The 26,756-nt window shown below is 38.5% G+C and overlaps 1 protein-coding gene across 2 annotated transcripts in view; it reads right to left on the reverse strand.

Moving 5' to 3' along the window:
• Positions 1-26,756, reverse strand: part of SRGAP1 (SLIT-ROBO Rho GTPase activating protein 1) — a 277,465-nt gene that overhangs the window by 107,370 nt on the left and 143,339 nt on the right. For both annotated transcript variants that reach the window (XM_082422706.1, XM_082422705.1), the window contains exon 4: positions 9,056-9,118. In XM_082422706.1, the coding sequence (XP_082278832.1) occupies positions 9,056-9,118 (63 nt within the window). The remainder of the gene's footprint in view (positions 1-9,055; positions 9,119-26,756) is intronic.

Here is a 26,756-nt window from a genome sequence, read left to right on the forward strand (position 1 = left end):
AAATGGAAAGAATGACATGGAATCCTTTTCTTTTAATGGAAAATGGTTTGGAACTTGACACATAAACCTGTTTCTCAAATCCAATACCTCTCACTCCATTTATTAAAAAGAAGAGAGAAAAAAAGAAGAAAGGTGAGAGGCCTTTGTTAATCTATGCAAGAAAGATTTTTGAGCTTTCAAATTGCTTTTGACCAGATGTCTAACCATTTTTTGCTGCCTATGTCATTTAGAATCTCATTTGGTACTCTCCTGAAATCTTTCAACTTCTGATTTTTTTCCTTTCTCTCTAGATATGGCTCCAGAGGGAAATTCTATGAATATGCCTTGTGTTCGTCCTAATTGTATGCCTTGGCTCACATTGCTCCTATTGCCTCAAAAACTTTCCCCAGCTTCTCTCCATCTGTCCTACTCGTAAAATCCTGTCCATTTTCAGACCCTTTCCTCTCCGAATTTTTCTTAATCCTCAGGGTGGACCTCTTTCTTTGGAACTCCAAAGCCCTCTAGCTGAACCTTTCTGTTGGTACATAATGGTCTGCCTTAAGTTATAATCACCATTAAAAAGGGAGTACTGGGACTTCCCTGGTGGCACAGTGGTTAAGAATCCGCCTGCCAATGCAGGGGATATGGGTTCAAGCCCTGGTCCGGGAAGATCCCACATGCTGCGGAGCAACTAAGCCCGTGCGCCAAAACTACTGAGCCTGCGAGCCACAACTACTGAGCCCTCGTGCCACAACTACAGAAGCCCGTGCACCTAGAGCCCGTGCTCTGAAATAAGAGAAGCCACCGCAATGAGAAGCACGCAGCGGCAATGAAGAGTAGCCCCCGGTTGCCGCAACTAGAGAAAGCCCGTGTGCAGCAAAGAAGACCCAACGCAGCCAAAATTAAATTAATAAAATAAATAAATCTATTAAAAAAAAGGGAGCACAGTGTGCGAGCTGAGCCTTTTGACTCTGCTTGGTCTGAGACTTCCTAGCTGTGTGACCTTGGGCAAAGTACTTAACCTTTCTGTGCCTCATCTACCCTGTAGGTCCCTTGGAAAAATTTAAAGAGCTAATTATGTAAATTGCTTAGAATAGTACCAGATAAAGGTTAGTTGTTGCTATTTAGTCCTTGTTTAGCTTTTATTTGCCAGACTTCTGGTACTGTCTTGCCTAAAGCTCCCAGCACAGTAGCACATACATAGTAGGGCCCTATTTACTAATTTGAATTAAAATAAAAACCTGGGTTACAGTTCCAACCTGGGACTTTAATCACTTAATCTGAGTCTCCGTGGTGGTCTCCCTAAATGAGGAGGTTAATTTGATCATTTCTAAAGGCCCATTCAGCGCTAAAATTCTATCAGATAATCATGTGAGTTAAGATATGTTGAAATGGATCACCCAGTTCAACAGATTTAGATCTTCATTCCCTTCACATGATTTTTACATTTCTACTGGCCAACATTTCTAGTCCATTTTGAGACAATAAATCTAAGGAAAATGCCCATGATTTATTCTATGTATATGTATTATATATTTGGTTTTGATGAATAATGATAAACAAAGCTAAGTACCTTAATTACCCAATACAAATGAAACATTCTGATTGTTATTAAAGCATTCTAATCATTTAAAAGTCATACTACTATATTTCAGAATGTAATAGTTTGGATAAAATACTCTGAGAAGGATTCTTGATATGAAACATGCTTTAGAAATGTTTTGTTTTTACTAAACTATACTTTCTAACACTTTTTTGTTTTTTCATTTCTAAGCCAAATAATTGTTTTTGGTTCATATTGCTCACTTCTTTTAAGAGACAGTTTTATTTGTAGTTCATAAGCACCAACCATAACTAATTCTCAAATCTCAGAGAGAAAAGAAAAATTCCAAGCAGGAGCTAGCGAGCATTTCACCTCATTAATTAGCAGGGTACCCTAAAAGACATCTACATATAAAGTTCTTATCAAACAGATGTCCTGGGGGGGGGTAGGGATAAATTAGGAGTTTTGGATTAACATATACACATTACTCTATATAAAATAGATAACCAACAGGGACCTACTGTATAGCACAGGGAACTATACTCAAAATCTTGTAATAACCTATAATGGAAGAGAATGTAAAAAAAGAATATATATAATATATAAACAACTGAATCACTTTTCTGTACACCTGAAAACAACACAACATTGTAAATCAACTATATTTCAATAACAAATTTTTTAAAAATAAAAAAAACAACAGCTGTCTTTAGAGAGTCTTCCAATGGAAATTTTATTAATCTCAATCGTTTTGGCAGGAAAATGAATCCAGGTTAAACTATCGAACCTGGTCTCTAAAGTCAGTCTGTGTCAAGGCCAAGATTAGAATTCAGAAGTTGGCAGGGAGTCACGTGATCCCAATACATCTCTTTCTTTCCATCTAAGTGTCTAGTAATAAAGCCAGGGCAAGGATATATGGAAACACTTTGTCAGCCCAGGATCTCTAAATAGACTGCTTTTTAAAAAAGTTTTCCAGGTGGCATCACGGAGCATGTGGTATTCCAGAGAAGTTTTCATTTTGGGGAGCCTTTTACATATCCTTTACGCCTTATTTCTCTTTGTTCAGTGTTTTGTTCCGAGACCCAGACCTCTTTGTAATCCCTCTCAAAGCAATGAATTTGCATTTTCACTACATAAATGTATATTTCAAATACTTCAAATGCCCTTGAGCTAAAATAAATACTTAACCGAAACAAAACAAAATAAAAAAACCAAAAACCTCTTTGAGGCACAGAGAAAAATCTTCCGATAGGACGTGGCAAGTATCTTGGGCTTTTTCAGAATGACCTTTCAACCTTGCCTGGGGCACGTTTCTTCTTCTAGAAGAATGCATTAGCTCCTGGTTTGTGGGAGGCTCACAAAGCCAGCCAAGGAAGCTTTCCTCAGCAGTCCTCAGAGGTGGACTTTTCTAAGAAGGGCTTGAAATAATAAAGTGTCTTCCCTCCCATCTCCTCTAAAAATAATTAGCTTTTCATTTTAACATTTTAAACTGGTTCAAAGATATGTAAAGGCCAGCGTGGATATCTGTGTGCATTCAGAAACCCTGTTTTCCAAATAACTCCTGTACAAGAGGCTCAGAAGACTTGGGTTTGTACTGGGACAGCTTCTATTCTCTATTTACATTTGTTAGGCAAATTAGAGCTAGGGCTCAGAAGGGAGAAAACAAATGTGCATGGAATAGCCAGTAATGGATACTTAGCACTAATCACCATGTGAGAACACACAGCTAAACAGGTGGTGTTGACGCGTATAACACTAAAGCTATAAGAAAAGCTATGTTTTAAAGAGGCAGCCCTCCAAATGAACATATCCTAATATTAGAGCTGAGTGTGCAAACCCAAAGCTGTTTGGGTTTGCCCATTTTGTAACCCACATCAACAATCTGGAAAGCTCAATCAAGTTTTTACAAGTGGCAATCAGTGCATGCAGTGTAAAAGTTTCAACTCTTGAGTTTTACCTATTAGATCAGGCTCCACCCTTCTTCTCCCCACCTGTCCTGCACATCCTTCCCTAAGGCAGCTGTGCAGTGGGGAACTGATGGGCCTTGGGGATGGAACTGGGCTGAGATTTTGGAGCATTCGTTTACTATCTGTGTGACCCTGAGCTAATTATTTGAAGCCCCGGCTCCCATTAGTAACCTTGGGATTAGGAATACCTGCCTCATAGGACTGCTGTGAGACATGAATGGGATCCTGCATGTGCCTCATGGTAAGGGCTGGATAAATCTTCATTTTCTCAGTTCTTTCCTCTTAATTTAATGGAATTTGATGATGGATTATCTCTTGACTCTGGCTAGCCATGTGTGTCACTGATGTACGGAGAGAGTAATCATCAATTACACATAATTAACAATCAATTTCACGTGGATTTACCATGACATCTGTGTTAATCTCCATTAGAATGTGCTTACTGAGGATGGTAAGCGCCTTGTTTTTCAAAACACTGAGTATAATGCTGTAAAACCTAGGCAAAGTAAAGAAATATTAATATAGGACAAATAATTGTTTTTCTTCTAAAATACAGCATAACCTTTTGAGATTTCGGTATGAGGGGACAGGCTTAACACTTCAAACCACTGTTTTATGATGAGCCCTTTACCAGACTGATGAAGGCAAATTTTGGTTTGAATGTTCCTTTTAACCTTTTGTGTCACCATTTTTCCATTTTTGCCTTTTCACTTCTCCACTAACCCAGTCACAGCCCTGTTCACATTTACTATTGATTTGGTTTTCTTACAGGAAGTTACCATCCTTTTTCTTTTTGTACAAAACTAATATATACTGATTATAAGGAAAAACCATGTATATATATAAAAACCATCTGAAATTACTATTAATATCATCCCTGATCTCCACCTTTACTCTGAGAGGCAGACAAGGAGCTGTTGCCATCCCCACTTCACCGATGATGAGGAAGATGACAATGACGATAAGGATGACACTAACTACTTACATTTAATAAGCATTTACTATGTGCCAGGCACTGTTCTGAATGCTTAATCTGTATTAACTCAGCTTTATTTTTTCTCTTAGCACGTACACCTGCCATACTATATATTTATTTGTTTATTGTCTGTTTCTCCTTTATTGTCTGTTTCTCCTCCCTAGAATATGAATGCCCTGAGAGGAAGTAACATGGTCTGTTTTTATTCACATCTATTATACATCCCCAGTACATCTACAAGTGTCTGGCATGGTAGGAGGCATTCAGAAACTGTGGAATAGATAAACTAGTTTTCCTAACAACATGGGTGAGCCTTATCCAATACATTGAGGGCCTGAATAGAATAAAGAGCTGAGTAAGAGGAATTTGCTCTCTCTGCCTGTCTTCGAGGTGAGACATGGTCTTCTCCTGCTTTGGACTTGAACTCGGGCTGGAACTTACACCATCAGCTCTCCTGGTTCTCAGGCCTTTGGACAGATTGGAATTACCTTCTGGCTCTCCAGCTTGCTGCCTGCTGATTTGGGGACTTCTCAGCCTCCACACCGCACGAATCAACTCCTTATAATCAATTTCTCTCCCATATCTATATATCTGTATCTATCTATCTAATCTCCTATTGGTTCTGTTTCTCCCAGACTAATACAGATGCCCAGATTGGCTAAGTGAGCTGAGATTCAAATTCAAGTTCGATGTGAGTCCAGTCAATTCTGTTTCCTTAAAGTACAGCAGTCTCCCTGCTTTCTTAACCCTACTTTAGTTCTCTCTCACATGTTAAACTGAAAAGGAAGTTAATTAGTGGATTAGACTTAGGGAATTTGAAGATCTTGGATCACTCTTACTTTTTTAGCCCAATGAGTCCCATCTGTTAGATCTTTTTTTTTTTTATTTTAATTTTTTAGTTTTTTCTGTTGTTGGTTTTGTATTTTTTCTTTTTATTTCTTTTTCCTTCTTGTTAGATCATTTAAATGAACATTTCTCAGAAGTACAGGTTGCCAGTGAGGCAAATGTTCAATTTTTCACCTATGTTTTTGTTAAAGCAACATTAATGCCACTGATTTAAAAAAATACAAAGGAGTGTGAGTGTGTGAAAGAAAAAAAAAAAAAAGAATTCTGGCTGGAAAAAAAAAAATACAAAGGAGCAAGTGATAAATGGCTTAGGTGCTCTGTGTTGTTAGGGTGGCATTAACATTTAGAGATCTTTGTTAGAGAATGGTTTCCCAAAACTATGGCAACAGAGATAAAATGACAGACCTGCAGAGGCTCTGGAGCCAGACCTGGACTTGAGATCCCACTCTACTACTTATTGTGCAACCTGGGCAAGCCTCTCTGAGCCTTAGTTTCCTCATCTGCGAAATGGGGATAATGATAGTAACTGCCTCATAGAGACACTGTGAGGATTACATAAAATAATGCATGTGCTTAGCACAGTAACGAGCCATATATAATAAGCATCTAATAAATGTTAGCTACTTTGAAAGGCATGGCTAGTTACCTAAAAAACATCTCCCTTTCTCTCTCAAATTAACAAAATCCTCAATTTTTAACTGGCTGTCAACGAGCTGGCCAACTAAAAGACTATATAACTCCCAGACTTCCTTGAAGCCTGGTGAAACTGTGTTTCTAAGTTCTGCCCAATGAGATGTATATCAAAGTGTTATATGGAACCTTCATTAAGTCTTCGTAAGAGACAGAGGGCCTGCCCTTCTTTCCCTTCTCCATTCTGTTGGAGTCTCCTTTCTCCATTTCAGGAAAGCAGATGTAATGGCTGGAGCTCCAGCAACTATCTTGAACTCTACGAACAAAGATACAATTATGTTTCTCTGAACAGTGTATTAGGAGGAGCCTGATTCTTTTGATGGCTTTATGTAACCTCCATACCAGTCCTGTGCTGCCAACCTCTGAACTTCTTTTATGTGAGAGAGAGGTTAAACTTCTATCTTGTTTATGCCATTACTCTGAGTACCTCTGTTACTCAAGGCCCAAGTAATCCTAACTGCTGTGGCTGGCCCATGTGGTAGGTTCAAAACCACTTTGAGGCCCTGTTTCTGTAAATAAAGGCAAGGTTGAGGCAGAAATATAGAAAAGGGGATGCATATCTTCAAAGCCTTTCCTCTCCTTCCAGACGACACTCAGATGCCACCACCCGCTCTCTCCCGCTCAGAGGTCCAGGCTTTCATGCCCCATGGATACAACCAGCTCTCAAAGAATCTGATAAAACTCGGTTCATTTTAAGGTAGAAATGATCATAAGGCATCCTTTCTATTTGTCCTGGGCATTTGTATTTTATTTAAGACAAAGCCTTCTGATAGAATGTTTGGAATAATCAAGAGACCTGTGAGAGAACTATTTTGGGGCAGGGAAGCCCACACATAAGGCTACTGCCCACCACTAAGGTTGGACTGTAAGTTAATAAAAAGCACTCCTCTGGTTTAAGGAAGTTAATGGACCTCTCAAAAAGGAGCTCACCTTCAACTCCCAAGGAGTATCAAGGGTTGAAAGGGAGGAGTGAATATTTGTTTGAAAAGGCAATTAAATAGCATCCTCAATTCCCTCAGGCTACATATTTTACACATTACTTCAACAATCATTATTACGTCATCACTTGAAAAAAATGCTATGCATGATGCAACTCAGAAGGTAATTTATTCGTGACCAGTCAGTGGTTGAATAAAGAACCTAAACCACATTCCCCCAACCCTTGGTCCCCTGTTCAAACACTCCTCACTTCTTCTTCCTTTCTGAATGTAAACTGAATATACGTAATGGATAGATTTCATTTGAACATGACAGAATTTATGTATCTGAATTTAAATTGCAAGAGAGACCATCTTTCAGAGTAAAAGTGTGTGTGTGTGTGTGTGTGTGTGTGTATAATAAGACGGTCTTTCCCCACAGAACATGACATCTGACCTCAAATGTGCATGCTCTCTGGTTTGGTTAAAGTAAAATTATCTCCCAAGAGCTCAAAGTGATCTACAGACTACCTAATGAAAACCTCTTTGCCTGTCTCCTCTATGCCTTGATTCCTCAACTGATTCAGAGATTAAATGACTGACAGGGTTATTTAAACTCTGGTGACCTTTTCTAGAATCTGGCTCCTTCAGGCTTTCAGACTGATACTGATGAGACGTTTGAGGAGTTATCAACTTACTTGATTCAACTATAGAGTCTCCTAGATGTCTAATTCCACTTGATAGGCTGAATCCAGGAGAAATTTCTCTATACACATCCCTCACTGAGATAACATTTTCATGACATTCTACCAGATTTTCTTGTATTCAACAGTCAAGTTTATCTTTGCCAGTGCTGCTCTGACTAGTATTACCAGTTCCAGACCATAAACAACAGGCTCTTGTTTATGAGGCCATGACAACCAGCAGATTTATTTTTTAAAGTATTAGAGACTGATTTATATTTCTAGGTAAAACAATGCCCAAGCAAAGGGAACCACAAGGAAAGTGCCATGAAGCCCTCATCTTAAAATAGTGCAATGGAAGAAGACAGAATTTCTTCTGTGGAAGTCTCAGAGGCACAATGCTGATTCAACTTTTAAATTCTACATCCAGGATTTCTAGAAATGGTTGATACCTTAGGTTATCAGAAATTAATAAATCACACCAAGCGTGGGCTAATAAATGGCCTTTTATATGGATATGACCTTATAACATGAGGCTTTTGCACATAAAGGTTTCTGAAGGAGGAACAAGCAATTAGAAACCGTCAATTTAATTCAAAAGCACAGGTGTAGCAAACATGCTGCATAAAAACACAAATTTATCACACACGTAGAAAAAAACTGGAAAGTGGATTTTAAGAATATCACTCATTTTATAAAGTTTAAAACTACAGGTTCTTTTAATTAGCAAGTATCAGTGGAGCATTAAAAGCAATTTAATTCACAAAACTGTATTTTACACACTTGCTTTTTAGGAACAAATGAATTTGTAAATCAAGAAACATATTTTAATAATAAGTTTCAGGTTTAATTTGCCTGTAAAGAAAAATTCAAATAATCTTGTGTAATGAAAATGCAAATATCTATAGTTAGAACAAATTAACATTACTCAGTTCTCATTACGTTGTTCTCTTTTAAAATAAAAACTCGTCAAATTCCTCCAGAAAGAATTTGTATTTAATAATATGATCATTAATTGTAAAACAAAATATACATAGGCATATGACTAATCATTGATTTTGTTTTTTTAATAGCTAATCATTTAATTTCTTCTGATTATATGCATTAACCTGAAAAAACTTCAATTCAGAAAAGCAAACTACTGCCAAGAAGGAAAAATAGATACCCCTCCCCGTCAATATTCTGGAACTGAATATATGAACAGATCACATATAATCCAACCATGTAAAAACATTCTTTTTGAGACAACTGTAGTCCAGTTTCTTAAAGTGTTCTGACTGCATATACATATTTACATGAAACAGTCTCGTGCCATCGATGCACTCGGTTCCACATTTCAACCAGACAAGCATCCATCAGCACTCTAGCTTGGAATGAGTTCTAATAAGAGAAGTGTTTCTGCAAACCAGAATTCTAAACTAAAGATTTTTCCAAAAGAAAGATTACGTGCTTACCGTATAGAGCTCGTTAAGAACCTTCATTAAGTCCTCATGAAGTTGGAATGCAATCTCTTTGCTCTGCAATGAGAAAAAAGTAACAATATTAAAAACTGTAATAGAAACTTGTTTCTAGATGATTTAACATCTTAAGAAGTCCACTGACTGAAAATAGAAGAATGTGTATAACACAGTGGAAGGCCAGCACGACCCTGATACAATAAACATCTTCGACCAAATGGCCCTTTCTAAATACTAGATGTGTGCACCAATGGTTACCACTGGCTGGACAGAAGCAAAGAAGTGGACAGTGTGAATGGCTCTCCCACCATCCAAATCAGACTTTATCAAGAGCGAGAAAAAGGAGGGTGAAGCACCGTGCTTGCTCAGAAGTTGAGTTGCAGAACTTAAGTCATGAAAAGATGAATTCCAGCATCTTGCTTCCCATCTCAGTATCATCACAAGGGAATTTTGCAGTGTGAGTCCCCAGAAGCTAAGTTAGAAACCAACAGGGAAATTAACTCTCCCTTTCCAAAATAACTATCTGACTGACTACAAAATTTTTTTTTAATTAAAGCATAGTTGATTTACAATGTTGTGTTAGTTTCTGGTGTATAGCAAAGTGATTCAGTTATACATATACATATATATATGTGTGTGTGTGTGTGTGTATATATATATATATATATATATATGTTCTTTTTCAGATTCTTTTCCATTATAGACTATTACAAGACATTGAATATAGTTCCCTGTGCTATACAGTAGGATCTTGTTGTTTATCTATTTTGTATATAGTAGTTTCTGTCTGCTAATCCCCAACTCCTAATTTATCCCTCCCCACCTCTTTCCCCTTTGGTAACCATAAGTTTGTTTTCTATTTCTGTGAGTCTGTTTCTGTTTTATAAATAAGTTCACTTACATCATTTTTAAAGATTCTACATATAAGGGATATCATATGATACTTGTCTCTCCCTTTGACTGACTACAATTTTAATTTTAAAAAAACACTTTCAAAGTAGTGAGTTGGTAAGGCCACTTATGCTCCACATACTTTTTGCCTCTGCATTTATTATTGTAATTTTGTCATTAAGACAAAAAAGAGAGTTTTACTTTTCCACTCAGTGGGTAAATGACAGCATTTAAGATATTCTTCCCTAGGCTAATTCTGAGGGTTTGACAGAGGAGTATTTGAATATTTTTTTTCAGCAAAATCTGTAAGTTACTTTAAAGGAAATCATATATCCAAATTACTTTTCTTTTTTTCTCCTGTTTTGAGTTCAGTATTTAGTTAGGTACAGAAAATGGAAAAAAATGTGTAGCATGGCTTAATCTATAGTTTGAGACAATAACAACAACATCCATTGTTCATTTATGTGTCTCCCACTGGGCTGTCAGGACTGGGAGTAAGGGCCATATCTTTAACAGCTCTGCGACCCCAGAGTCCTGCACAGTGCTTGGGCACGAGGCCAGAACTAGGGTGAGGCAAGTGAGGTGCCGAGGGTATGGAATTTAAGAAGACACTAGTCCAGGTCCCACTTGGGCACAAAGGAAGCTTCCAATCAGCACTTGCTAAATGAATCTGTACATAAGTTGAAATACAGTTGTTTGTGTGATTTGCTGAAATAGTTACTGCCTTTGGTGAAGGCTGGCCACTGGTGAGAGGGCAGAAAAGAAAGGCCCATAGACCACCCTTAATAAAATCAGAGGATCTAGATGAAACACGGTCCGTCTGCCAACACTAGGTCATGGGGTTAGGCCTCCCTTAAAAAAGGCCACATGTGCTGAAGCAAAAATTTGTGAACATAAAATAGTGTGGGAAGATGACATCAGAGCAATAGCTAAACTTCGAGAAATTCAAGTTCGTTAGCTGCATTCGTCCCTGGGTTTTCTTGGAGTGATAAAGGGTGCTGGTGTTTATCAAGCTCTGAAAGATTTAAAATCCCTACACTTGGGTTAGAGATTTTATGTTTTGCTGTGTCCTTGCTATGTGAAGAGGTTGGTTAAGAATTACTGAAGGGTGAAAGGAAAGTCACAAGTGAGCAAACGAAGCCAACTGAAACTCATTTTATTTCCCTTAAATCTTGGCTATTCTGACTGTATACATTACACTGCAATCTCCTATGACTTCAGCTTGGTGTTATTTTAATATCATATTTCATTCAAGGATCTGAGCTACCAATTCAGAACTCTCTAATGGGATCAAAGGCTACCAAGTAACTCTGCTCAGCTGCCCACATTTCAGGTAGCAAGTCCAAAAAGAAAATATTTCTTGGCTAAGACTTTAGAACAATAACCCCCCAAATCCCTTAGGTCCAATTAACTGCAAGCCAAGAATATTTAGGATCAGATTGAACACTTGGGTTGGGGCGATAAGGGCCTGCTAAACCAGCCAAGTCAAATATCTTACAACAGCAAAAAGGTTCTTTGTACATTTCACGTTTTACAAGATTTCAGGTAATGAGGTAGAGGAAGTCTGGCAAAACAGACATACTGTTCTCTGCTGAGCACACTCTCACATTTCTGGTTCACCTTTCCTCAGAGGCCCTGAAATATAAAAAAACAATCTGTCTGGGAGGCAGTATAGAATAACAGTTCAAAGCAAGGACTCTGGAGTCAGAATGCTGGGACTGAAGTCTCAAAGGCTTTGGACTCCCCTGTGCCTGAGTTTCCAGATCTATAAAAGGAATGTAGTCACGGTACCTATGTCATAGGGTTGATGAGAGCATTAACCAGATGACACGTACACAGAACTCAGAATGGTACCTAACACACAGTAAACATCCCACAAATGTTAGAATTATTTAATTCTTTCCCAGACACTGTAACGGTTAACTCCCTTGAGTGAAAAGCCCACATCGTATTCTTCCTTCTTCTGGTCTCTATGGACACTTATTCCATTGACTTCCACATAGGAGGTGCTTGGCAGATACTGGTTGAATTGAACTGGATGTCCTTCACCCCACTCCCCATGACCCTGGCCTTTAGATCCACCCAAGTGACCCCTGATTTGGAAGGGCCTCAAGTGTTGTGCTCCAGCCCTTGAGCCCTTCTTACATCCGTACACCCTTGCCACACATGTACACTGAACTTATATCTATGTTCCATTTTCGTGGGTATACTACTGGTGGTACCAGATGAATGAATCAAACATCTACTAGGAAATGGATAATTCCTCAAGCCAATGGGATAAGATATATACAACTCATGAAAGAGGCCCTTAAGGAGCCAGGCTCCAGTGGGAACTTTAAATTCTGTGAGAAGTTGGTGGCGAGTTATTTTCAGGGAGGTAGACCCCCGGCTACCCTCATGACACAGCACCGAAGATTCCGCCTAGATGTTCGCTTTGAATGACAGTCTAAACTCTCCGTGGTCTAGTCAGCAGCCTCGAAATTAACCATCTTCTCCCCGCCCTGCACCACTCCTTTTGCCTGCAAAAACTGTTAAAAGAATTGGGCTGTGCTCTGAAACACTAGACCATGTGACTGAAGTGTGAAGCATGAATTTGCACACCCTTTTGTTCACAGATCCCCGGACCAGACAACATCAAGTCCTAGTCCAAGTGCTGGGGGCTTGGTCCCTGTCCCCATGGCACAGAAGCAACGACGAGATCACCTCATGTTATCCCCACCCCAGCTTTAAACATGTCTCCAATTTATTACAGTAACAGTGAAAAACAGTTCTTTCTTCTAAATACGACTCTGGACCCCAAGAGAAGCGATCTTAAAACAAAACACATCTGCTGTGGCACACAGGATGCTGATATACTCAACTAATGCACTGAAACGCTTTAATTAGAAAATATCTGGATTATCAAACGTCCATCAAAATTCAGTAGGTTAAGTATACCTCTGGATTCTATTTCATTAAAAATGTGAAAACAGTGAGAGCAGACCCTTGACCCTTGACCAAGAGCTGCTAGGTAAGAAAAAGGATACGGGTATTAAGGGAAGCAATCAATGTTCTCTTTGTACAAGAGAAAAAAATAACTTTATGAAATGATATATGCTTGAAATAAAGTATTTTTTATGTTATTTGCGATTGGCTGATTAAAATTACTTTTGCACAGGGAAGGAGAGTTCCCTCCAACTGCTTCAGGTATGGAGTTGAAAAAGCAAACAGTTTTTTTCCCCCCATTTCTGTGGGCTTATATAAGTTCAAATGACGGTAAAAACTTCTAATGCATTGCAATAGGATTCTAGGATTCTGACCCAAGGGGAAGTAAAATGGTTAGAACTTCCATTCAGTTGACATTTATTAAATGTCTCCAATGTGTAAACCCAGAGTTGAATACCAAGTCAATTTCTAATGGTTTCCTATTTATTATAGCTTTGATGTTTCAGACAATTCAAACATAAGTCCAAAATGAACAGTCCCAAAGTTTCCACCTTTTTTCATTATAAAAATGAATTAAGTGTATTGAAGAATATTGGAAAAATAGAGAACAGAAGGCCAAAACTACCACCATTATAATTTGATGGGTGTATTTCCTTCAAGTTTGTTTATCTAAACAGAGGTCTTAGTTGTAATCATTCTATAATAATATATAAAGTATATATATAAAAGATATAAAGTATCTTTTTTCTACTCTGCTTTTTTCCAGTTATCATACATTTTCCCATGTACTTATATAATTTTCAGAACATTATTATTGATTAAAATAACTACCCAGTGAATGTATATTAACCATTCTTCTATTATGGTTTCCAATGTTTCCACTATTTTCCATCAATCATTCAATTACTTACTTATTCATTCAATTTCACCCATATATTTTAATCACCCTGAACTATTATCATGAATGCTGTTCTAAAGTCATATCTTGCATTTTGCGCTGTTGCCTTAGTGTCAATTCCCAGAGATGAAATTACCAGGATAAAAGTATTGACATTTTAAAGACTCTGGTTTCACACTGGAAGATTACTTTCTAAAAGGGTTATAATGAATTTATATCGCTTCCAGGACAATAGTGTCACTCATGTCAGAATCTGGGGTTCATCCAAGACTTGCTTCTTCTCCTTGAAAGAGAAGCCACCAATCCTATCTATTCTGGTTGATCTGTTTCTCTGTATGTCATGAGAATTTTTTTTAAAGATAAAGACCTAGGGAACTCCCTGGAGGTCCAGTGTTTAGGACTCTGCCTTTCCACTGCAGGGGGCACGGGTTCAATCCCTGGTCGGGGAACTAAGATCCTGTAAGCTGCGTGGTGCAGCACCCTCCCCCCACCAAAAAAAGATGAAGAGCTAATTATGTCCTTCCTCTGATTAAAACCCATCAACTTCTTGCTATATTCTTTTCAGGATAGAGTTACAATTTCTTAAATCACTCATAACTTCCCCTGTCAAACTAGTCTACCTTACCTTCCACAAATCTCAAACCACATCCTTTAGCCTGATCATAAGCTGCTCACTCCCAGGTTCTACTTTCACATCTCTGCCTTCCCCCATGTCGTCCCCACTGCTACAATCCTACATGCTACTACTTTGTGAAAACTTTCTTGTAACTTTACCTTGTCCTTCAAATAAAGAAATTAGACCCTCCCTTCTTTGTGACTGTATAATACATTCATTCATTATCACTTCTAGGCTGTATGATTTAGTGGTTACTTGTTCAAACTCTAAAACCGGATGCCTGTTTTCAAACTCTCTTGTCTGTGCATAAGTTAAATAATTTTGTGAGTTTCCTCAATGGCAAAACAGAGATACCAACAGCCTCTACATCACAGGGTTTTATTGGGATGGTCCTTATTAAACACTTAACGCAAAACCCAGCACACAGTTGAGTGTTAAACTGATGCTGCTGAGTAAGGCATGGTTTCCTCCCTCCAGAGTCCACAGTCTCATGGAGGAGCTAGATGTGCCCCAACAGCTTCCTACACAGAGCACTGTGATAAGTGCTACACTGGGTGGACCCTGGCCAGGATCTCTCTTCCTGGAGAACAGCAGGCTTGCTCCCTGGAACCTCCCAGAAACGGGAGAAAGGAAGGCAGAACACAGAGCATAATTAATACAACCATAATTGAGTACACTGGTCAATCGATCAAGCGATCTATATGGTTGGATTAAATGACCAATTCAGAGGGCCTCTGGCCTCTCACAGAGTTATTTTTAAAGTAAATCCACTGTGATGACCAGTCAAGGAATCCTGACCTTATGCTGAGTCAGAGCGAGACTAAGAGAGAAGGAGGAAAACCAGATTAAATATTTAATGAGAGGGTTGCAAATGGTTATAGTGTCTCACGCTCAGTGAGTTTTGGATGTAAATTCTGGTTAGAAGGGTCAGGCCATACCTCTACAGTGTGTGTGCTTTTAAATTTCCAAAACCTCATGTTCATGTGTCTTTATAATAATAGATTCTCTTAATTCATGTTAACTCTCAAGACAGAAGCAACAACATCCTCCAAAATGCCTAATGGAAAAATCTGGGCTGGGCTTAATGGCCTGAAGCAATCTACAATATTTATAGTGTAGTTGCACATTTCCTTTCTATCTGTCAAGGGACATGGATTTGTACTTATTAAAATCACAACTAAATATCAGTGTATGGAATTAGCCTCATGATCTATACTGCATTCCCAAGTCGAAAAATAATCAACATTCTTCTAGATAAAACTCCACGCCACTAGAAAATGTGGGAAAGTTAGAAAAAAAAAAATCATAGATACAAGGGAACCAGAACTTCATTTTGAAAACAAGACAAAACTTAACCTTAAAGGAAATATCTGGGGCATCTCCTCGAATATTTACTAATGTAATTGCTAGGCAAATGTGGCATTCGACCGTGCTCAGCCCGTGAGCAGGCAAAAGTGCAAAGTCACGTACACCAGTGTCACTCATAACCACCCAGGTATAAAGAGCACTTGAACAGACAGATTAAGTAACTCAAGACTGAAATTTTAAATCCTACAGGGAATAAAGTAGGTGAAACAATTATTATCATTTTCAGCTTGCATTTCCTTAACTCTTCAAGAAACACAATTTTTCATGCTAGGGTTATTTCTCTACTCAAAATGGGGATACACTGGAAACACCATTTCAGTGCCTCTAAATGAATAATCACTTAGGCATAAATTCTCAGTAGCGGATATAAACAAACCTACCTAATTAAAATCAGAACGTGTTATGAAACTCTGGTTAAGACTGTAATATAATTAACTAAAAACTATCAGAAATATATTTCCAGACCACTTTTCAATATGCTGAACTTAACAAAAATGTAATAACTCAGCTTTATTAACAACTCCTTAATACAGTTCCTTAACAATTATCATAATAATACATCATCTTTAGTACATGAACCTGAGTCTACTAATTTATCGCTAAAGACAACTGTCTTTCTCTCCTGTGACAGGTGTGACTGTGCAAAGATCCAGCGTGACCAAAAGCTTACATCTATGGCACAGTTGGCTGGGGTTATGACTATAATCTGTGGTGAAGCAAACTAGTCCATATTGTGTAGGGAACCCATGACCTCAGTCTTAATAGCACTGTGGTAAGAAAAATCCAGGGACTGTTTACAAAACTAAATAAAGTTAAGTAGGCGATTTGCTCATTTATAAGTCATTCATTGAATTAGTAAGCAAAAGGCAGAGATTCTTTGAGATACTGATAAAAGTTCATTTGTTCATGTACACACTCATGCATTCAGTCATTCATTCTACCAGTTTATATGAGTACCTTCTATGTGCCAAAGATAGAAAAGTGGTCTTACATTTTAGTGAGAGAGGTAAACAAAACAATTTCAATTCAGTCTGATTTATGCTTATTCAAACAATTTAAACCAAGTGAAATTTCTCTATATAACTCTTGAACCAAGCCCAAAATTTAAGAAACCAATCAATCTTCAGGAATTTATCCTAAATCAGAAATTTCCTTTAAAGATATATATTTATCCTAATACTAATAGTACCATCTCAGAACTACAACTCATTAATTGGTCTATAGAATTAACCATGTATTTAAGTAAAGGTAGCTTAAGGAATAGAAAAAAAACAAAAAACAAATCCCCATGGGGTAAGTGTCCTGTTCACCAGGAACTTGGTTCCTTGAATACTACCAGAGAATTTGAGAAAACACCTATGGCTAGTAGGCAAATGTACATGGGGTGACAGCCTCCTTGAAGCAGGAAAAAACAAACGAACCCCAAACCATCAACATAGGTCCAGATTATTTACTGGTCAGATTATTTAAATAGCTTTACTTCTCTGAGCTGTTTCCTCATCTGAAAAATAGAGAAGAGTCCAATAATATACTCCCTAGGGTTCTTAGGAGGATTAAATGAGATATCCATTGTTACGTGCTTAACAAGGTGCCTGGCACGTACCAAGCACTCCATAAATGTACCTGTCATGATGCTATTATCAGCTCAGCATCAGATCCTTGTTTCATTTCATGAAGTCACCCTCCATTTTTCTAAATGCTAATGTAACAGTCTACTCATAGCAACTTGCAAATCAGTATGTCTCAGATGGTCACTTCAACCTAATTCAAGATTTACTTTCTAGAATACTTGTGTCTGAGATACTATTATACCAAGGAGGATAAAGTCTATTCCAGAGAACACCGCAAAGCTACAAGGAAGCAGAACTCTAATTCTGAGCAAGCCCTTGCTGACTTTAGACTGTTAGGTCTTCCTTAGAATAAAGTAAAACTTGTCTCCACTTAAGTTCTACCAGTCAGTCTTAACTGTTATAGACTTGTAGAGCTAGTTATTCTAAGCCATCTTCTACACGACAGGTCTTCAAATATTTGAGACAGTTACTATGTCCTAGCTAAGGCTTACTTTCTCTGTACCAAACATTCCCACTGTCTTCAACTGTTCCTTATATGACACAGTTTAAAGAAATGAAGAGAGGATTCTCTTTGCCTCCCAGATAATTTTCACTGTTTTGGAGGTAGCGGCATTAAGGACACTTTCTTTATACTTCAAGGGGTAGAAGCTAAGATCTTGGGAAGATTAGGAGGCAACACACACCTCTCAGTGACTTGCATTTGCTTGCAATCACCCTGTTTTGTGGTGGCAGTCCAAACCTACATCTGCATAGTTAAGGTAAGCCCAAGAATCCTGGAATCACTGTTAGCTTTTTTTTTTTCTCCAACAGGCTAGAGAGCCATCAGATAAAGAAGTAGAAGCCTTACAAATCTGATTAGGATGGACTGAATAAGAATGTCCTGGTTTTGAATTTCCAACAGACCTTTCATAAAACAACAAAAAGCCATTTGATTCATTCTTGATCTACATGGATGAGATCTTTTTGAAGACAATATCATTATAAGTATGGAAATACTCTCTGGCCATAACTCATGGTAGAGCAAAAATCATCACCCAGATTACTAATGCACCAGCTTCCTCACTAGGTTCCCCAAGACTGGTTTCTTCTCATTCCAATTTACTCCTCACAATGCTCTCAAAAAACAAAGCTCATTATGCCATATCCCTGATGCAAAATCTCTCTTGGTTTCCTTAGTTGCTTAGATGAAAACATACCAGTTCCTCAAACTGAAAATCAAAATTCTTCCATGCCTGCAGCCCTCACCCCCAACCTGCCTTTCTAGATCACAGGTAGCTGTTATCCCACTATGTACACTTTGCCATGTTATAGGCTATACTCCTAACCCCAGCCAGCTGTGTAACTGATGTGAGTTTTAGGTCCAGGCCAAAAAGAGGTGGCCTACGATGACAATTCACTTCTGTTAAGAGTTGTGGGGCTTCCCTGGTGGCGCAGTGGGACACGGGTTCGAGCCCTGGTCTGGGAGGATCCCACATGCCGCGGAGCAACTAGGCCCATGAGCCACAACTACTGAGCCTGCGCGTCTGGAGCCTGTGCTCCGCAACAAGAGAGGCCGCGACAGTGAGAGGCTCGTGCACCGCGATGAAGAGCGGCCCCCGCTTGCCACAACTAGAGAAAGCCCTTGCACAGAAACGAAGACCCAACACAGCCAAAAATAAATAAATAAATTAAAAAAAAAAAAAAAAGAGAGAGTTGTGAAGATGGGGCCAAGAGCCCCACCTACAGTCATCTTCCCCTAGCATCATTTCCTGGATATGCGCTAGTCTTGATCAGAACCCCAGGCCCTTGTCCTGTGCTGTTCCCTACACACATATAGAAGAATGCACTTCCCCGAATTCCTCTGTAAAACCTCACCAAGTTTAAGACGTTGATCAAATGCCGCTCTCTCTGTGAAGCCTTTCTCCATTTTCCTAGGCAGTATGCCTTACTCAATCATCTGTGCATTTGTGCTCTTGGGTCCTATTTCTGTAAGAGCAGTTGCCAACTTATAATGTAATTTTTATCTCTATACTTTCTTTCGTTACTAGATTATAAGCCCCTTTGGAATACTAATTGAGGATTTGTGTCTTACTTTTGTGACCCTAGAACCCACCATTGTGCCTGTCACATAACGATAATCAATAAAGGTTTGCTGAATGAATAATGAAATAGAATGTCTACTCTGTTTTGGAAAAGAAAACTGATTTCAGTAAAGCTAGGTTTCAGGAAAAAAAGGAAATGAGAAGAAAAGTAGAAGTTGCAATGAATTTGTCATGACTGGTCAGTGTAATTATAAGACCTCGCCAAAAAATGAAAGATTATTTTAGCAGCCCCTTGCAATCTCTATCTTTAGAGCTAAAGAAATGAAATTTTAATGGCCATGTTTACTCAAGCCAATGCACTAAGCCAATTATGGTTCTGTGTTCACTTGAAACTACCAAAGTTTAAAAAGTAAAAGTGGTGCATGTATTTATTTACTATTGTTATTGAACATTAGTGGGTTTTCTCAATCCATATAGTTCATAGAGCCAGTGTCAAATTTTGTTTTAAGTTTCTAGATTGATCTGACAAAGTATTTAGTTGATAAAATTTCTGCTTCTATTTAATTGCTTCTCTAACAATGAGAAAAAAATGTTTCCCTTTGATTGAGATTTAAAAGGTACTGAAATCAATCTGACAGCCACATTCAGTATTTGTTTGCAACTGCATATTTTTGGGTTGCTATTACTCAAGGTATCACAAGTGTTTCTTAATTCAAATATTTGCTATATGTGCAATATCCCCCAATATGGCATTTCTTGCAGCTGCTGGAAATCTTTTAGAATTCTACCATGTGAAATTAAACAAAGTCTTCAAATGGTAAGAAACGCTGGCTAGCAACCAGAATACTGTTCTCAGGTTGCTTCAGACTTTGTTGATCTCAACTACTTACACCTCGACCTATAGTAGGAATGTTCTCTCCTCATCAGTTCTTTTAAGAATGCAGTTTCCTTCTGGGATGAGGAGAATGGGTAAGGATTCAAGGCTCTTTGAAAATGAACTTTCTTAAGTGCTGATCTTTTATGAGTAACTGAACCTAAATAAACCTGGTACTGAATATATATATATATATATTTATTTTTAAACTTCTCTTGATGGGAGATGAGAGAATGGGTGCCTTTGACCTACTCCATATTTGTTAATTTAATCTAGACTTGTAAACCCTGTAATTGAAATGTAAACCAAATTGGAACATTTCTTTTAAAAAAATGTTTGGAAAAATGGAAAAAACTCAAGTTGGATTAATGGTTCTCAACTTGGTCCAATTTCCCCCTCAGGGGACATTTGGTGACATCTGAAGGAATTTTTGGTTGTCAAAACTAATAAGGTGCTACTGGCATTTAGCTGGTAGAGAAATCCACAGTCATCCAATTGTTCTTCCATCGGTAGTGTGTCATTTTTCTCTGGCCGCTTTCAATATTTTTTTCTTTGTCTTTAGTTTTTGGTTTGATTATGATGTGTATAGGCATGTACTTCTTTGGATTCATCTAGCTTGGGTTTTGCTGGCTTCTTGAATGGGTAGGCTTATCTCGTTTGCCAAATTTGGGAAGTTTTGTTGTAATTATTTTTTCAAATGTTTTTTCTACCCATTTGCTTTCTCCTCTCCTCAGAGACTCTGTTGACATGAATATCAGACCTTTTAGGATTGTCCCAATACTCCCTGAGGCACTGATTATTTTTTTCCCAATCTTTTTTCCTGTTGTTCAGGTTGGATAATTTCTGTTAATCTATCTTTAAGATGAACTGAAACTAATCTCTTTCCTCTGTTACCTTTATTCTTCTTTTGAAACCCATCTAGTGAGTTTTTAATTTTGGTTACTGTATTTTTCAGTTCTAAAATTTCCATTTGGTTCTTTCTTTTTTTTTTTTTGCTGAGACTTTATCTTTCCATTCATTTCAACAGTGCTTGCTCTCACTTCTCGGAACATTTTTATCATGGTTGCTTTAAAAGTCTTTGTTAGCTAATTCCACCATTTGTGTCCTTCAGGATTGGCCATTTATTGATTGTCTTTTCCCATGTCAGCTGAGGTTTTCCTGGCTCTTTGTATGCTAAGTAATTGGGATTATACTCTGGATATTTTGAATATTATGTTATGAGACTCTGGGTTTTATTTAAACCACATGTAGAATGTTGATGTTTTTGTTTTATCAGGAAATCAACCAAGTTGAATTCAGGATGCAAATTCTGACCAGCCTTCTATGGGTTGTGGTTTCAATATCCGTACTGTTTCCAACACCTTTGTAGCACTATTTGGATCTGACTTGCATATGCACCGTTCAGTGGCCAGTCGGGAGCCCAGGCAGTGGTCTATCCCTTAGTTCAGCTCCCAAAGTCTTTGGTAGGTATACTGCTTAAGAGCAAACCCAAGCATGTGCAGGTCAGGAGAGAGCCCAGGAGTTAATAAAGAACTTCATGCGATTGCTTTTTAAATCTACACCCTCTCTGTAATCTCCTTAGTACTTTTTGGTTCCTTTGACACCCCCTTTCAGTCCTCAGCCCAGAAGGCTGGCACTTTAGTTATTCCACCCTGCCACAGACTTGCCATGACTCATTTCTCCTCTGATTTCTCTCTCTTAGGAAGTAGACAGCATGTGATAGTGCTGCTTAAATCCAGCCCTGTCAATACTGGGTCTTCTGAAATGCCTTGAAATTTCTATTATGCGGCTGACACTTATCTCTGGTTTCTAATACAGATGTAAGTATTCATTATTTATTCATTCAATAAATATTTACACAGTATCTACTATGCGCTAGTCACTGTTTCAGTGAACAATACAAGATTCCTCCCCCTCAGAAACTTACATTTAAATTGAGGGGAGACAGAAAGTAAACAAATACTGCGTAAATACAAAATATGGCAGAAAGGGATAAGTGCTGGAGAGAAAAATAAAGTTAGGGAAAGGAGATGGGGGTATAGACTTCCTTTCAGAGTAAGGTGGGAACGAATAGAGTGAGCAAAGAAGTATGGGATCTGCTTGAAGGTAAAAGGACTGTTCCAGTCTTTCCCATTTATACGTTTGATTAGTCATTGCAAAGAGAACTTGGGAGGTAAGGCTGTTGCAGCCCTTGTGCATGCCGCCATCTTGCTCAGAAGTTCCCTGATTTCATGTCTTCATTTTAAGCACCTGAATATTGTATATTCAAAGCACAGTTTTCAAGTGCACTTGGAGAATAGGCTAATTCTCCATTAATAAACAGCATTTAGGGCTGAACTAGTTACTGGATATAGTTCCCCACTTCTTTGTGGTAAACACTGACTGGTGTATTCGGGGCCAAGTTTCTTTAAGGTTTTAGTTTACAATGAATAATTGTTTTCTTTGTGTCTTATACAATATGTTCATTGTACAAAAATCAGAAATTACGAATAATCAAACAGAAGAAAATAAAAGTAACTTAGAGATACCCATTTAAAATAATTTTGGTCTATATACTTTCAGATTTTTTTTTTTTTACCATAAATAAGTTTCAAGTGCTTTTTGAAAACTATTCCCAATGTAATTATGGGTTCAACTACTACATCATGCTGTGTGACAAAATGTCCAACTTAGCTGACCTCACTGACCTCAGGTTTTTTAACATTATGTCACTTTCCAAGAAGATAGACACATAACATCTGCTTAATATCATATTTAAAAGTCTTTAATGAAGCTTCTAAACTGATGGGGAATGCTCTTATCTAGTAACTCAGCTGCTAAATTTATGGCTAGGTCAATCACATATGTCCTGTTGTCACTAAATAATAAAGGCAACAACATAAATGCAAGAACAGCAGCACTGACAACTGCCATTTATTTATGTGCCAGCCATCCTGATAAGCAATTTATAAATACAAATTAAAAATAGTTTCTAAAATATTTCAGAAAAGCACATCACTGTAAGAAACGATAGTTTGGTTTTGATTTACTTCTAGAGAAACGAGCTAACTGTAGGGTTGATAAAACTCAAGAGAACCAGCTAGTAGCATTAGCTTGAATGACTCTCATTTATTTAACCACTCCCCATCAATTATTAAGCTGTCCCTTGAGGCCACCAGAATACCATTTAATTCTTCTGCTACACTGCACTGAAATGCTTTGAAAAAGTTCCTCTTGTTATATTATTTACCACTGTTGCATCAGCATACTAAATCACATGTGGTAGCTCTCTGCTAATAGTCAGTTTATTTTTCAGGGGATAGATTGCTCCTTGGTAAATCACAGCCATGACCATCTTTACTCCAGAAAGGCAAAAAGTAAGAATTTCATCCAAAGCATGAAATTCTAATGCCACCCTCTGGCCTAATAATTCTACTTCAAGGAATGTAGCATAAGAAAAATATCAAAGATGTGTGAAAGATTTAAATGTCCTACAACGGGAAAAGCTGTGCCGACAGTGAAACATTATGCAGACGCGAAGTATCCTATTTTAAAAGATTATTTCCAGACATGGGAAACGCTAACAATATTTTCCATGAAAAGGGCAGTTTCCCAGGCTATCTGCAATGAAATCTCAATTTTGTAAAATACGTATGTATGTATGTTTGTGTAGTATACATGTATGCTTATACATATGAATGCTGAAAAGATATAGCCAGAAATATTACCAGTAGGTAGTATTAATATGGGTAACTCATTTCCATTTTTATATTTTTTGGTGTTTTCTAAATTTCTACAATGAATATGTATTTTTATATTCAAAAAGAAATAGACTCTCTTTTATATATAGATTTGTATAGATTTGTACAATAGGAAAGACTCTTTTATTTATAGATCTGTAAAGTTTTCAGATTTTTTTAAACTTAGGGACTTTTTCTTCAAAACAAGGTTAGAGCCTTAGAGATCTGTACTAGATTAGTATCATTTATTAACTCAAAGCATCTGCTTGAATATTAACTTATTTTAAATGTCCTAATTGAAAACACAGTGTTTTTTTTTTCTCTCATGAAATGTCTTTGTTTTCTTTCATACTAGGGTATTTAAATAGAATATGATTACTTCTGATAAAAATTTTAAAATGACCTCAAATTTCCAAATCTTACTAGTAATTTCTCTTTCCTTTCAGATTAGGTCACACAATCAACAATACCAAAAGTGGGTTAATTTAATTCCTGTGAGTCTGAATCTGATAACCTACGGCATTTAGGCCAAAGTGAGGTCATTCTCAGTGGCTTGCAGCCAGTCTCTGCTGCTTTGAATCTCTGCCTATAACTTGGATGACTGACAGATTTTGCTGCCTCATCCAGAACTATCATTCTTCAGGATTTTCATTAGAAATGAATGGGGCCAAGACCCATAGTGTCCCAATCTCAGAAGTTTCTAACCTGTGCGTTGTGTTAACATCTCCAGTTACCACTGAAAAACACCAACACAGTTATAGTAACTAGGAACTATCTAAGACCTACAGGCAAAGACAAGAAGACGTACCAGCCAGCCCGGCTCTACAAATTATATCTGAGCCTTTTGTTTCCTCATCCCTGAAATGTGGCTTATAATCCCTGTTCGTTGGGCAGCTGTGAGGATGCATGAGTTAATGTGTGAAAAACGCAGGGCACAGTGCTGGGTGTACAGTTAAAATTCAGTAAAGTGGTAGGGTTATGTCATTATTATTGGTGAAGAAACAAAATAAATTATATTTGTACACATATTTATGCAAACCAAGAATAAAAACATTAATAATTTGAAAACAATCCATGGGGAAATGACAGACTTCAAGATAATTTAAAACACGCAGAGATAATTTAACATATTCAAAGGCTGCCATTTTATGGTGCTCCCTCTGAATTACATATGTCTGTTAACATTCTTAAACTTGATACAGAAGATCATGTGATAAGGTGCTTAAATAAAGTGATTATTGCGAGCTAGCTGTGGTCCTTCCTACATGGTGACTGCTGACGCTGATTACTTTATGTGTAACATACGAATCGCACAATTTCTGGCTGCAGCACCAACCCAGACGCAGACCACTCTTGAGTGTGAGTGATGGAAAGAAGGTGGCAAGATCTCATCACTCCAGCAGGCAGGGTTGGAGAACAGGGCAAGAGGCACCTCACTGCCTCTTGTTCTTCGGGAAGGACAGTAGGACTGATAATGAAAAACCCCTGCGCTGCCCTCGTGGCAGTGGGCCCCTGCTCCACGCCCTCTGCCGGGGCAGGCCTGGCTAACTGTCCGGTGAGGCCCACCGTTCACACCGTCCTCAGGGAAGCCGAGGCCTGGCCAGGCCCGGCACCCTGCTGCCCAACGCCAGCCGCAGAGCATGTACACTTCTGATCCCTGGGAGCCAATAAAGTGCATTTCCACAGGCCTGGCCCCGGCAGCTCTGTATCAGCCCCCCATCTCCCCCGCCCCCAGCACTGCCTCCTGAGCCTGGCCAGCCCCCAGGAGCTGCTGGGCCACGGTGGCCAACTGTCCCTGCGGTGGAAGGGTAGCAGTGGCCTGAGACACGGAGAGGGGGGTGTGTGGGCAGGTGGCAGGAGAGGCTGGACCGTCAGCCGGTGGGGACAGAGGGCAGGCGCCTGCGGCAGTCCCCATGGGCTGCGGCCATAGCCGAGCCTCTCCACGCACAGCCAGGTGCAGGCCTGGGTAACCGGCACTCCCCGGGCTTACCCCTGCAGAGAAAAACAAACAAACAAACAAACAAACAAACAAAAACCCCTGTGTACAAGGAGTCTCCAATTTCTGACCTTTTCCTAAAACAGTAAAGCAGAACTTATGAGAGTCCTACTCTGTCTGTGCTCACATTGTCCATACCTAACAGAGGGTCTGGAATTGAATAACTCTCATTGTTGAATGAATGAAGAAATCAGTGAAGCCTCAAAGTTAAGACTGTCTATGTGAAATAGCTGTGGGGGACCTGAGAGGCACAGGGGGTGCTGACCAACACAGGTATTCACTGCGTTATCCCCTAAGTTCCCATTAATTGTTGAAATGTGAGGACCAAAATTTTAACTCGGCTCCAAGCAAGGATGTTGGAGCATTTCTCAGAGTCTGTTTACAAACATGGTTTGGAGCGTCATAATAAGTGATATACAAACACCATGTGATGATCTGGACGGCGTTCATCACAGTTGGGCTACACAGTCTCTTTAGAATGAGGACACATTTAAGATAATGTCTGGTGTAATTTCACATTACATAATTCTTGCAGGTGTAAGGAATAAGTATTTACAGTATAGATAATAACAAAGATAACAGCTAAAAATTAGTTAGATCGTATTAGTATTAAATCCAGACACTGGGGTAAGTAGCTTTCCATGCACGACTCATGAATCTCCCTACAGGTATCTGAAATAGGTTGCTATATTTACTTTACAGATGCAGAAACTGAGACTTAAGAGGTTTACAAACACTCCCAGGTCCACATAGATAACAAGAGTGACAAAACTAAGATTCACACGCAAAGCATCTGATGTTAGAGCCTTAGAGATGAAT

Source organism: Balaenoptera physalus (genome assembly GCF_965194825.1).
Source record: "Balaenoptera physalus genome assembly, chromosome: 13".
In the NCBI taxonomy this organism is placed as follows: Eukaryota; Metazoa; Chordata; class Mammalia; order Artiodactyla; family Balaenopteridae; genus Balaenoptera; species Balaenoptera physalus.